Source organism: Oncorhynchus tshawytscha, linkage group LG05 (genome assembly GCF_018296145.1).
Source record: "Oncorhynchus tshawytscha isolate Ot180627B linkage group LG05, Otsh_v2.0, whole genome shotgun sequence".
Lineage (NCBI taxonomy): Eukaryota > Metazoa > Chordata > Actinopteri > Salmoniformes > Salmonidae > Oncorhynchus > Oncorhynchus tshawytscha.
Window position 1 is genome coordinate 22,737,498 of NC_056433.1, and position 14,467 is coordinate 22,751,964.

The 14,467-nt window shown below is 40.4% G+C and overlaps 2 protein-coding genes across 4 annotated transcripts in view; one reads left to right on the top strand and one right to left on the bottom strand.

The window, feature by feature from the left end:
- Positions 1-2,067: 2,067 nt before the first annotated feature.
- Positions 2,068-7,320, bottom strand: LOC112250172 (sterile alpha motif domain-containing protein 12). Its single transcript, XM_024420086.2, has 5 exons — positions 7,193-7,320; positions 6,521-6,564; positions 4,964-5,108; positions 4,232-4,369; positions 2,068-3,446 (listed from the first exon to the last, which is right to left on the bottom strand). The coding sequence occupies exons 3-5, from the start codon at positions 5,082-5,084 to the stop codon at positions 3,424-3,426; spliced, it is 282 nt and encodes a 93-aa protein (XP_024275854.1). The 5' UTR covers positions 5,085-5,108; positions 6,521-6,564; positions 7,193-7,320; the 3' UTR covers positions 2,068-3,423.
- Positions 7,321-10,091: 2,771 nt separating this feature from the next.
- The window catches only part of LOC112250173 (scavenger receptor class A, member 5 (putative)), a 79,470-nt gene continuing 75,094 nt past the window's right edge, over positions 10,092-14,467 (top strand). Inside the window, exons 1-3 of one of the 3 annotated variants that reach the window (XM_042321684.1) lie at positions 10,092-10,403; positions 10,881-11,044; positions 13,073-13,191. In XM_042321684.1, the coding sequence (XP_042177618.1) occupies positions 13,080-13,191 (112 nt within the window). In that variant the 5' untranslated portion in view covers positions 10,092-10,403; positions 10,881-11,044; positions 13,073-13,079. The remainder of the gene's footprint in view (positions 10,404-10,880; positions 11,045-13,072; positions 13,192-14,467) is intronic. The other 2 variants (XM_024420089.2, XM_024420087.2) reach the window with 2 other exon arrangements.

Genomic DNA, 14,467 nt, shown 5'->3' on the forward strand with positions numbered 1-14,467 from the left:
ATTTACAAGACAGTGACAAACAGTCTGCAGTGGCGTCAGATGGATGCACTGCTGGTTGGCTATGGCTGGCGGTGGATAGGGATGGGATGTACTACCATTTCTATAAACGCAAACACAGCAAACAGGGAGCGAAGGGAAAAATGCATAGTTGTGCTGAAAGTGACGACGTTCAGCCCCTCACAGGCAGCAAATAATTTAATTGCAAGGGATATGTCATTACTTTGTCTGTGGTTTTTCCTCACACACTTTCAAAGACAAGGGAACTAATTGGTTCATTATTCTGAAAGGAGCCCTGCCATCCTTTCCCCATTCTAAAGTCTCCCCAACCCCTGGCTGCCTGTCTGTGTGACCGATAGGCATAAGTAGTGTCATTAGAGTAAGAGAAATGTCTGTCAGGCTGAGATTTAAGGCCCACCTCTTCGATGAACCTCCCCAGGTATCCCATTAGAAACGCATCTCTAAGGCGATGTGTTGACCCAATGAAGTCATGATCAACACGCACAAAGACGTATAATGGCACTCCTCTGATAGTCTCTCCGTCTCAGTGGCAGAAGACAATTTGTGAGTTGTATGCTCTGCCGTGCAGCCGTGCTACAGTACATTGCCTGAATTAAGATTGTTACCTGAGCAATAAGATTATGTCATGAATTTAAGATAGGAAATACATATCTTTGAAGCTGGATAATGAAGAATCAGTAAGTTATAACCCTTACTTGACACCTGGTTCGAGTAACCTTAAACGTTCAACTAAAATGATAATCAGAAAGTCGTGAAAAGTTCAACCAACCCTTAATAATTAAGTAGTTGCTAAAAAGCTTCCCTCTTTTATCTGCTGCCTACATTAATGATTGATCCAGCGGTGCAGACAATAGACTGGAGATGCATTATGTCTTGGCAGAAGAAAGTATAGATTTTAGCCAACAGAGTGTCTATTAGATATGGAATATAACACAGACCAGAGACTCCACCACAGGAGGTTGGTGGCACCTTCATTTGATACGAGCCCGTGTGGTAATGGCTGGAGAGGAATCAGTGAAATGGTATCAAATACATCAAACACTTGGTTTCCTTGTGCTTGATGCCATTCCATTTGCTCCGTTCCAGCCATTATTATTAGCTGCCCTCCCCTCAGCAGCCTCCACTGGACTCCACAAAACCCTGATTGCATTCTTGAACTGAAATTTGAGTAAAATATAAACAAGACAAAGAGGTTACAGAAACCCCCCTAACTTATTGGAACAATATTTTGGCCAGGAAATTTTACTGAGTCTAGTTACAATAAAACTGTCAATACCGAGAATGTATCTTGCTGTATGTTAGCTCCATTTAGCAGTCCATTGTAGTCCTTTCTCTTTGTTCAACCCATCATTTGTTGCATGCCAAATAACACAAAGTTTGGTTCCATGTTTCTTTTTTCCCATCTCTTTGGGTCAAAGGCATGATTTGCTAACCTTTGGAATATTCGGGAAGCCCTCACTGTCATATATGATTAAGTGTCTCTCCCCGAGGTATATTTACATTTAATGTGAGTCAGCGCTTTCCTGATGCACCATCGCCCTGAATGGAGGAAATCAAATGCCATGCATCTCTGAGGGACATTAATCAGCCTGTCTAATTTGGTGTGCCCCCCACTGGGACTCTAGAGCCACAGGCTCAGCGCTTGCTAATGTCCATGGAAGGTGAGGAAATGTAAACAGTCCTTTTATGGGGCACATCAGATTCAGCATGCCAGGCCTGGGCTGGGCTTTTCAGGAGCTGGATTACTGAACAAAGAAAAAAAGTCATGTTCCCCTAGAGGGGTTACTTTCACTGAGCAATGTGTTTTTGCTTGCTTTCTGCTGTCCTCGGTTTTCTGGCTGCCCTTTAAAAGTAGGAGGAGATTTAAAGTTTGGGGTTGTCTGACAAGTGTGTGTGGAAGTGGGATGATGTATCGTGACGAGTCATGTAATAGAGACAAATGGACATTGTCTGAGGGCACCAGTGTGTCTCTCAAGATTTAGGCCACTGGCTGATTCTACACATTGATTTTTATATAATTATCAGCGAAGACAATTATTTCAAATGAACAATGATCAGATTAGGTCTTTATTAGCAAATATGAGCTGTCAGGTCAGACTCATGCACTAAATAGGGTTCATCCACAGATTCACCCACTAAACACCCTCGTGACATTTCATTCTCATCTCTTCACCAGAGTAACCTGTTTCTCTCCTGTGTTCTAGGCTGGATAGCAAATGGATGTCTAAACATAGCGTTTCCTGTTTATGAAAACATTACACTACAATACAGGTATAGTGGTTTGGAGTTGAACTGCATTGTATGCTTTGCTAAGGTACTGTTTGAGCTCAGATTTGACAGTCCTGCAGTTTTTTATGTGCATGTAGTGTCTAATGAAACGTGCAGAACCTTAGGGATGTACTTCAAACTGGAGCAAACAAACATTATCATTATACAATGGACAGGACATTTACGTCTGGGGAGGAATTTCTCTGAGGAAGGAGGATTTGAAACATAAAAAGATGTAGTATTTGCAAACGTAGCACTTTCATTTGCTCCACTTAATATGCAAAACTGTTATCTCTGAGCAATTTAAGCAAGCACATGATTACACAATGAACTGTTTATATGAATATGTTCCCGGAGCAAATAAAATAGGATATATCTGCATAGAGTACATTCCTAGCTGGGTAGTCATACTGGAGGGATTCTATGCGTAGTTGTGTTCCATTTAAAGATTTGCTAGACATTGCATTGTATTTGACAGACAGAAAAACTGCTGACGTCTTACAAACATGAGGTGTGGAGCAACAAACCTAAACAAAGACGAGTTTCAGTCAGACACAACATTCCTACTCCAACATAAAACTATATAAGCAAATATATAAAACTTTAAAGCCATTTTGTCTCTGCCAGAAACCTCCCATTAAATGATCCTATTATGTTCCCTGTGTAGGGCCTAATAGGTTTGAGCAGCATTTGGGTTGTTATCTAAATTATGGCCATGTGTCCCTGCATTAAACTCAGGACTAATTTACTTACTCTCCATTCTAATTCACACAGGGTCTCCTGAGAGTAATATAACAGGCCATTAGCTAGCCAAATCACTGCTTGGTATGGGATTGCAACATTTAGTCCAGATGAGGGATGTACTGTATCCCCTGTTCAAGTGGGGAATGATGTTCTCCCTCTGCAATAGCTGCCACATAGTGTATTGAGTATTGTGAAAAATAAGACCACAAGAGCAGCGCAGAGCGAGGGGTAAGGGCTTGATTCACAGACATGTCAGTAAAACTACAACCATGCCAAAACCAATCTGGCCGCCTTCTTCAGGTCAATGACTACTGAAAGCAAATGTATTTTTTCTTCTCTAGTCCTCCACACCGTAGATGGACTAAATAATGATATCTCAGACCTCTTCTTCTGTTATAGACATGAAGAGAAACACTCTAGAGAACGAGAGATAAAAATACATTTGGTTAAAAATACATTTGAAATATGCAAGCATACGTACCACATTGAACGAAGACCATTGTGAACTTATTTTATCTATATTTTGAACTTGAACTTGTTTAATCTATAGCTATCTTGTATCCATGCCAAACAAAGCCAATTTAATTATTTTCAGTTCAGTTGAATAGTACTGTTCATCAGAGGTTTTCACCTCTCTCTCTTCTCATTTCGATGCCAATCTATTCTTGGTAGGTGTCTCTAAGCTAGTCCTCTTGCTGAAATACATGTCTGTCAATCATGTTGGCTGATAATGCAACCTCCTGTGAGTCACTTTGGGTATATAGGCTACACTCACCAAAAAGGTTCCTAAAGGGTTCTTCAGCTGTCCCCATAGGATAACCTTTTTTGGTTCCACGGAGAAACCTTTTTGGTTTCATGTAGAACCTTTTTGCTTTCCATGTAGAATCCTCTGTGGAAAGGGTCCTACATGGAACTTAAAAGGTTTTTACCTGGAACCAAAAAGGGTTCTTCAAGGGGTTCTGCTATGGGGACAACCAAAGAAACATTTTAGGTCCTAGATAGCACCCTTTTTCTAAGAGTGTACAAGTGAACCCCTGAAGCCATCTAAGAGGACACAGTAGATGTCTGTCCCTTTCTGATGCAGTTTTAGATAATAAAGTAAAGTTAGGTTTTCACCAGAGAAGAAGTCATTGATATAGGCTACAACTGAATTCCTGATAAAGTTTAAAAGGAGACGGTAGAATGGATGTTTGTTCCTCACCAGAGAAGATGTCGTTAAGGTTCTCAAGTTCCTCCTGGACCCTGAGGAGAAGGATGTCCAGTAGGACCTCCTGAAGATGCTCCACCTCCACCCCCATCCTCTCCAATTGGTGTTCACCCATCCTCAGCAGAGCTCGGCCTGGGGAGGGACAGAGCAAGAAGGCAAGAGAGGTGGTGAGGGGAGGCTACTAGAGAAGGAAGCATAATGATGCCAGTCAAATAAGGCTGGGAGCATGGATTTCAAATTGAATCGATTTCATATTACATGACGAACTTGAATTATGGGTCAAATTCCATTCCTAAATTAACGTGAATTCAAATGCACTTAGCCCACGGTGGGCAAAACTTCTGTCCCAGGATCTAAGCCTTAGGACACAAGGTTTTATTACTCATACAACAGTTGTTTTTCTGCATGTTTTTGACAAGGATTTACTGATGCAACATTACAACAGTACTGACACTGTGAATGAGCTGTGTGGGTTGTAGAGGTTTGACAGTAACTGGGAAGATTAATATTCCATGTCATTATGTGGGGTCCAGAACTCTCTGCAGGCATCCATTACTTATACAGTACAGGGCTGAAGTAAGCCTGGGATAAAATATCATATATATTCACTTTAAAACAATAAATAATAGCAGTCTATAAATGATGACTGATGTACATGAATATACTGTAGGTTGTTTTGTACTAAGGCAAGATTTGGTAAGTAGAAGAGCTACTGAAGATAGCTACCGGATATGTCATGCTTGAAGATGGCCACTTGGAGGACACTCTTTTGGTAGGGGTACTGCTCCTTGACCCAGTCAAACACATCCACCACGGTCCAGAGTGAGACCCTTTTGGGGAGGCTCATTCTGGCGTTATTATCTGGGCTGCACTGTATATGTCAGGGAAGGAGAAAGTCAGAAGTATCTAGTATAAATCTGAGACTATGCATCCCTTACTTATATACATTTCTCAAAAAGTGGCAATGATAATTTGAAGTTGATTAATTATGCAATATCTTAGGAAAAAAAGCAGAATACTGCAGTCGTTAATGTTATGAGATGGTTGCTTTTGTATGTCAAATTCATTATAGTACTATTTCCTCAGCCATATCCCTGGGGCTAAGCCAGTAACTTTTATAGAGCTGCATCAATGTTTATTTGGCCTTTACATGCTGTGGGGCACTGTCTTGTTTTTGCCATGTTGGAAATATAAGGAATGTTTTACTGATTTAATGAAGAGACTAATCTATGATGTTGGCAGGAACGAGCTCCCATATGAGTAATTACTGGACAGCCAGACGAGACAGTGAGAAACCTTTCATCAAGAGGACAGGAAAAGCAGGAAACCTCTCCACTTGTATATTAGTAAATATTCCACTTGTCTTTTCCGACTAGTGCTGTCTTTGCTGATAATTTAATTACTACAACTGATATATCGTTGTCTCACCTAGCTATCTTGAGATGAATGCACTAAATGTAAGTTGTTCTGGATGAGAGCATCTGCAAAATGACTAAAATGTAAATGTCCATTTTTACTGCCTATGCAAAGAAAGCTGTAAACACTGTATGAAATGTTGCAGTAGGACCTGTTCCCAAGAGCTAGGGGCTGTGGGATTAGACTTTGACATCTGTACACAAACTACACCACAACATAATGTATGAAACATCATCTCATCAGAGAAACACCTTTATCAGTCTTGCTGCTTTCCAGAAGAATTGCATCACCATCTTCCTGATCAAACCCACATGAAACCACATACTCTGACCCAGTGCATTTCTGACTGGTGTGTGTAATTCAATGTTCTGCGTGATTCAAAGATGAAGTGGAGAGTATTCAATTCCTTACAATACATCCTGGATTAATCACATGACACTGGAGAGACAAGATCTAAGCTGTGAAAAAGACATCCTGTGGATATTGACCATTACTCCCTACCCCAAATCTCCCCTTGGGCAGAGGGTTCCCTTCTGTTTGTTTTCGCAAACTTTTGGAGACAACGGACCGGACGGAGTATGAGGCAACAAGGTTTAGAGTAAATGTCACTGAAGTTTAAGACTCATACCGAATCAAATATTACATCAAAGTTTTAGCGTAAAGCGCTGCGGGACTAGAATGTTCTAGGAAAAAGGTTCAACAAACATTGTATGGTGCGTGGAATAAAGACAGAACGAGACAGCAAGATAAAAGGAAGGAAAAGGAGAGGAAGTTGATTAATCTCTCTGAGAGGAGGTCATCATAGTCAAGTGCATAGGTGCACCTTGCTCAGCTAATAAATCAAACTTGCCAAGTAATTTAACAAACCTTCAACAGCTGTTGTTTGCAGGCCTACTCATGTTTTGCTGGACCTGGGTAAACAATAAGTACATATCTTATAGTCAGAAACATGTGCCCAACGTGACAAATACACCACCTTGTGGTGATATACAATACCACAGAACATACTAACTTCCCATATTCTAGTACTCATGGTCATTTCAATGACATTATACTGTATAATCTTTAAAATTCTACACAGGTATACATTGAATTAATGATATAACTTTATTCCAGGTATGGTTGTAATTTTATTTTCTATTTTGCTGCACACCATACTGTATGCTAGTCAGTACGGTAATAGTAGCCTATGCCATTCACAGGAAGTGTACTGCACTGAGGGAAATCTGTTGATAAAGACAGACAAAGGGACAGAAAACTGTTGAAACTAATCGGTAGCCTATTCTATTGTAACTATGTATTTACTAGTACTACTACTATAAACTCTACTGTAAATGCTACCACGTCGCATTTGTAAGTAAGCCTAGCGCAGGTAAGGCACACTTTTGTAGGCCTTGTTATTTCCTGCTTTCGTATTATTCACTTAACTTATATGCGCTAGACTTGACATTCATGATAGTAAAAGTAACATTAATAGCTATTGTAGTGTTTAATCAAGTACAGTTAATCGTTTTATCGGCAGTCATATCAGCCTCTTACCTGTCCCATTGTGCCCAACCCTTCCTGTCTCTGAGTCAGCCAAGCCAGCGTGCTGCCGTGGTTGTGGGCTGGGGCTGCTGGTTCAGTGCACAGCTGGCTGGAGGAATAACCACTACTCGGGGGCTCCCTCATGTGGAAGGAACTCTTCCTAAAAGGTGATCTTGGACCACAGCCATTATCATCCAAATAAAATCAGATTTCATGCAGAGGGAATAAAGGTATTTCATGATGACCATGCTTCATTTAGGCTATGTATCTACTCGGCCTACAGAGTCATGTTTACAGCACAAGCCTAAAGACATTAACATTAGGCTATTTTATCTCTTTTGAGGGCTTTCAAAAAGAATAGTTCATTTTTTTTTTTTATGCCAGCAAACCCATTACACAACACAACACTAAACAATACCTTAATTGCACTATAACGGTGACAAACGGTGCCCATACACTATTAGGGCCTACATAAAGCTGTCCCAACAGCAGAGTCCCAACAGCAGTCCCAACACCTTACCACTGCTACACCTGGCTATCAGCAGAGCCTTGTCTGGTAGCCAAACAGTAAATTCAGCCTCATTTACTGCATTAAAAAAACATAGCTGATATGACTGATTTGCCAAAACAAATGTTGTTTCTACTGACAATTGAGATGTACAAACTATGGCATAAGGGGACGACGAGCGGGTAAGAGGCAATCCGTAATTTCGATTAAGACATTAATGAGCGAGCTAGGACGGACATAGTCAATATAACTATTTGTTCAGCACTTTTGAAATGTACAGAAACAGAATTCAGAACATGGGCTGTTCTTACAGTGTTCTCCCTGTAAACCAAGTCAGAACTGTAGGATAAATAAAGGGGCATATAAGCAGACAATGAAAGCTCTTACAATATTCAATGATTACATTTCTATAAAACAGGCTATAGTCTACATGTGCACCACCAAGTCAGAACAGTAGGCAATAAAAGAATATCACGGCCGGTTGTGATACAGCCTGGAATTGAACCAGGGTCTGTAGTGACACCTCTAGCACTGAGATGCGGTACCTTAGACTGCTGCGCCACTCAAGAGGGGAAAGGTGACCCAATTATTAGGGTGAGGCACATGGGCTATTAACAGCTATTAACACAATATACACTTAGTATTACTTTCTTAGCTACAGTATACACATCTCCCTGGCATATTACATAATTTATGCAGCAGCATAAAATAAATTTTTGGACTCACCTTTCTGTGCTGTGCTCACTTCAACAGGAAGGTGGCCGGTGGTCCTTTGTGGGCAAATTCTGTCATCAAACTTTGTCATCAAAGTCTGGAATTCTCTGGATTTATGGTGCTTTCAAAACAACTGGGAACTCTGAAAAAAACAAGGTTGAATCATGATGACGTCAGGGATCTTCAGGTCGGAGCTCTAGAAAGAGGCCCGAGTTCCAGACTTGCAATTCCGAGTTGGGTGATTGTTCAAAACGTATTTTCCCAGTCAGAGCAAAAAAAAATTCAGAGTTCCCAGTTGTCTTGAACTCACCGAAGTCAGATTTCCTAGTTCTGAGTTAACAGTTGTTTTGAGCGTGGCAGAAGTCATGCTGGATTGACACCATGAACAATGTTGAATGTTGAATGTTTATCCTTGGACAAGAGACCCTTAAACCCAGACTTGGGACCACACACACACTCTACTGAATAGCAGGCTAGTGATTGCTTTGCAATGCTTGCAGTTAGCCACTGATTCCTTCCAAACCACTCATTGTTGAATTTACGATTTCCAACTTGTTGTGTAATCTTTATGTCCAATGGCCGATGAGCACCGATACGTTTTATCTATCATTTCTCTTCATATGACAAGGATTTAAAAGGATTTGCCAGTAGATTGTCGACTTGATTCATGATGATGACTGCTAGCTTGCTAGCTAAGATTTTGAAAGTATGATGTTGACATGATCAGTCCAATTAAAGCTGCTGTAGATATAATGTGATTTGATGTCATATGTATCTGTGGCCAATGACCTTGAGCCTTCTTGGATGGGCACTTCTAATGTAACTATGGCAGCACCCAAATGGCTTGAATTTTCTATCTCTACCCTTAGATTTAACGTAGTGTCCCCATGAGTGACAGACCACTGAGCCAATCACAGCGCAACTGGAGAACATTACCAACACTTACGCTCCATATTTTCCTCTGGCTGCACCACCACCACAGAAAGGACTGATAGATTGAAACGCCTGCATTTTGAAGCAGCCTTACTCAAGAAAGCAAAAAAGAGACAAAGTTTGTATGCAACTTTTTTTTTAAAACATTGTTTGCAAACTGATATGTGACACTTATAAATGCCAAAATAACATGCAAAACAGCCCCCCCCCTCCCCCAATAAAAAAAACTGTTTGGACACATACTGTGCTCATTCCAGGGTTTTTCTTAAATTTTCTATTTTCTACATTGTAGAATAATAGTGAAGACATCAAGACAATGAAATAACACGTATGGATCATATAGTAACCCAAAAATTGTTAAACAAATCTACATTTATTTTATATTTCAGATTCTTTAAAGTAGCCACCCTTTGCCTTGATGACAGCTTTGCAGACCTTTTTTGTTGCTAGAAAAGTGGAGCGCGAAATGACGGGTCGCCACTGGACCTATCTATAATATATGTCGTTTATGAGGAATTAGTATAGGAGGGTAGTTTGGAGCTTGCAACAAAGGCATTTCACTGTTCGTGACATTACAATTTTGAACTAGTATTTATATAAGATCTGTAGAGATGCACCCTTTCTGTTATGTACCATGCTTAAATGCTCAGAGGAGGGCGTATTTGTTCAAAAATCTGTACAAAAGTTTTACAACGGTACATAATTTATACTGGACGCTGCCCTGCCCCAGGCGTATAAATACAGCAACTAGATGCTATATATAGAATGAGGTAAGAATGCATCTAGTCAGAGTTGTCCAGGCAGGGGTATTAGCCACATCGTAGTCTCCATGCCTACACTACACTTTTAAAAAGGGATTCATTCACCCAAGCATCACAGACTGGCTGGTGCACGGATCTCCACGCTGCGCTTATCTAGCTACTGGGAGAGCGAAACTTCAGTGAACTGTTTTACGTTGAAAGGAAACGTTTATTGAGATGCCATTGGGAAAACATGCACCGTTTTTAAATTGAAATTAGAAATGAGACATTTGCATCTGTTATACTTTTTAGTCACAACTTTGACAAGGTGAGTGACAAACTTTTCCAAATGGTGCGTCAATTTGTGTAGTCTAGTTTTGTTACCTGTTATGAGTTCTTATGAAGACATCAACAAAGTGAACCTGAAATGCATTTATCCCCGAAAACCTTTTACATTCACTTGATATAGTCCATAGATAAATCATGTTCAGTATTTTTGCATCATGACCTTGAAATTGCACTACAAAACGAGACAATTCTGTTTAATTAATTTTGAATTCCCACAAATAGAAATTAGATGGCCCCAAATAATGTAGCGATAATATAATTCAGATGCAATTATGGAGACGCAACAGTAGCGTCTCCATAATGACATCTGAATTATATTATGGCCATATTATTTTACACCTGTGCTCTGGTATCCAATTTAACCACAAACAAATGAGTCTGTTCCTTGTTGACTTAATGCCAAGAAAATGCATATCCGAAAGTTTTTGTTTTTATATTTCTCCACTCATGGGTGAAGTGTCCGCGTTTAATTAACTGGGAAATGGGTTAATTCCACACGGACGGATGGATACGGGATGTCTCTCTATAAAAGCTCCCGCTCATGTGAGACCTCTGAGACCACACCGCTGAGCTCTGCTGACATCGTGCACTCACTCCACAGAGAGGCCACTCAACTGTGAGGTACGCGCTGGGCTACTGGACATTTTAATAGTTTTCTCTCCTTTAGATTCGGTCATCATCCGTGTGTGGACGTTCTCAGTGTGTCTAGTCTATGTCTATTCAGACCTTCCTGGTTGGCAGAGAGAAGGCAAACATTACTATGGCATAGTCAAAAATCACAGTGTGGGCTTTTTTGTCACAATGATGGATGGAGGGCTTTATCCTCTCCCTTTGCCTTGAGACTTTATTTTTCATGATACACAAAGAAGTTCCTCATGGAGATTGGACATGCTCATGTGTTTGTTCCTGTATCTGAGGAGACATCACATGTCTCACTCATTGCCAGGTAGAGCAATACCATGGAAGACGTTTAAAGTAGCTTCCAATTCCAAAGGAAATATGTCTGGAGCCTACCACTGCCCTGCCTCCATGGAAAAACACAGTGGTGTGTGAGAGATGGCAGGATGGCTTCCTGGGCATTGGAAGGGATGTACTTTCTCAGAAGTTTGCATTGGGTGACAATGATCAGCGGTGGTGATCACATACAGGTTTCCTAGCAGCCTGGTTCGGTAATAGCTGTGTCTGCCCGAAAATGTCAACTGACACTCCCGCTGCTTAATGAAAAAGTCCAGATTGAGCTCCTTTTAATGACTTGGTTCAACAGTCCCACATCCGTCTCTGTATTTCACATTATATTCTCTATTACACGGTTAATATTGACCTATTCCCAACTGATGTCCAAACTACACCGTTTTCTCAGGCATAGCATACTGTAAAGGCACTTTAATCCCACATCTAGGAGATTATTTTATATTTTTTACAAGGGTCTAATTTCTTGCCTGCTGCTACAGGTTCATATTGTAAGGGGAGGGGTCCATAGGTCTGCCTGAGCTGTGGCCCAGGAATGTGGGGGAGCATCACTCTCTCTCTCACACAGCTGTTCAGCTAGGAATGTTTACTGTCAGCCATTTTATCTCTTTCTCACTCATAGACCACAGTCAGATTTATGGCACTAGATGGCAGCACAGGAGGTTTTGGATCCTCTATATACTTGTCATGGATTAATATAATTCAATCCATGCCACTTGCATTATGTTAGAGGCTCTGCTGTTTGCTTTAAAGAGAAAAGTTACGAGTTTGGTTTTGTATTCCATGCTGAGAAGATAATAAGGTAATAGATCGGTAAGAATACTTGTGGAGCTTTGCCCTCTTGAATAATGTGTAGTAGTCTGAGAGACAGGGATACAGTGCTTGACCTATGACCCTACCTCCGCACTTCAACTTCAAATTAATAATGAATGCCTCAACACTGACAGAGAGCAACATTAGTGGTTTGGGGATGATTTAAAACAAGATTTGAAATTGACACTCAGTCATGCCTCATAAGAAACAGATCAGATAGACGTAATATTATAAAAAAGACTGGGGAGAAATGCAGCTTGATGGAATGGGGGGGGGTGCTTTGCATTATATTTTGGGCTGTAATTATATGTGCCATAACAAATGTGCTATAACAAATTAACAAATACTTACATGCATATACAGAACTCATATTGTTGTCTTTGTAAGAATATGTCGAAGATAAATACACAATGCAGAGACAAGAGTACGAGAATAGAACTAACGATCAATGGAAATGAGGTTTTATTCTGTAATAGGGAATTATTGATCAATGGTTCAGAGACATGGGAGGAATATGTCTTCTGAAATAGGATACTTGTTATTTGGTCATGGGCAAGTTTTATTGCAAGGAATTCTAATTGGTCAACCACAGGCTAGGACTGGGTTATAAAACTACATGCTGTCCCTTTGTTCTGTGGAGAGAGATTCACTGGAGAGAACCACAGGAGAGAATCACTGTAAGAGCATCACCAAGGACAGGGGAGAATGACCATCTAATTCCCCGTATGATTTGTCCTCTTTGAATAAACCTATTTTCCTCCCCCTGATTTGCTTTAGAGTTTGTGTTATTGAAGAATAACATACATTGCTAACATCTTACATATTGCTTTGGTTAGATGAAAATAATCTGCTTTGTCCTCCCTACAGTTCCTGAATGGAGAATAAGGCCATGTACCTGAGTACATACGAAGAGAGGGAGAACGGATCCTTCTATGAGGAGGGCTACGATGGCAGAAACCTATCAAAGCTCAACCTGTGTGAAGACGGTAAAGAAGACATTTCCCTTCTTGTCCTGTATAAATCCTTGCCCCTTGACCTTTCACACGTTTGCCCATGGGGTTATAATCACCCTCACACATTCACACACACAGCATACTATCAACACGTAGTGCTTTTTTCACCACTCACTGGGTAAGGGAAATCTGTAGACCCCAGGAGTCAGATTTCCCTTACCCTTTTCCTTATATTTGCAGTTACAAGCATACCTCTAAAAAGGCCATGATCAAATCAGCTCAAATCGTCTTTGAATTCTGCCATTGATGTAAGAACTCATTTTGTGCCTCCATTTGTGATGTGCTCATATTTCAACTCATGGAGTGATGCAAGCAGAGTCCCTTTGACCCTACTTGGTCATGGCCTTTTTAGAGGATATGCGTGTAACTGCAAAGGTAAATATAGGACAACTGAATATAGGAAGTCTGCCGAGTGAGTCTTCTCTCACTCAGCAAGCGGTCAATAAACACGAAGTGCTGACAGTATGTTGTGTGTGTGAGTGTGTGAGGGTCTTGGGCTTGGTCAGGTGCAGTTGAACAAATCAACTATACAGTGTTCACAAGTTAGGACCTCCGGCATGCCACACTGGTGGGAAATGCTTATCCAGCCTTAACAGTGAATTGGTACAAATTCAGTTGGCTTTTACTTGTCCAACTCAACTAATCTGTCCCTAAACTGCCAACCATACTCACTGTAAACATTCAAGGATCCTGTTGCCATCACAAAACCTATTAAAAAAAGCCCGGCTGAACATGCAGCCACATAATGCCACATTTACTTGTGTTCTTTGGTGTTGTGTCCAATGCATTACAGCGTCTATGTCTTAATGTTGCAGGAATTTTTAAACGTAGAAGTTCTGTTCTGCTCCATCTCTATAAATATTAATTCTCTCATTGCCTGATGTCAGCTTGTGTTTAGACTTTATTGACCCCTACGAATGTCTAAGATAAGTAAATATTGTAATGTATATTGGCTATATCAGGGTGAATGGTAATGGGATATATGATATACATGACGCTATACAAAGCACCAGCGTTTTTCTGTGGAAGGTTTATTTACATGAATTATTTTTCACAGGAAAACTAGTGTGATTTATTAAGCAGACAAATTCAACTGAAAAATGTAAAATTACCCACCCTTTATGTGACATAACTTCCAAAATGGAAATGTGTGCTTTAAGTCTTGCACTTTCACATTTTTTCACACTAACATTTGCATCCTGTAGCACAAACTCAAAAAAGTTCTGGGACAATGTAAAGTCCATGGAGA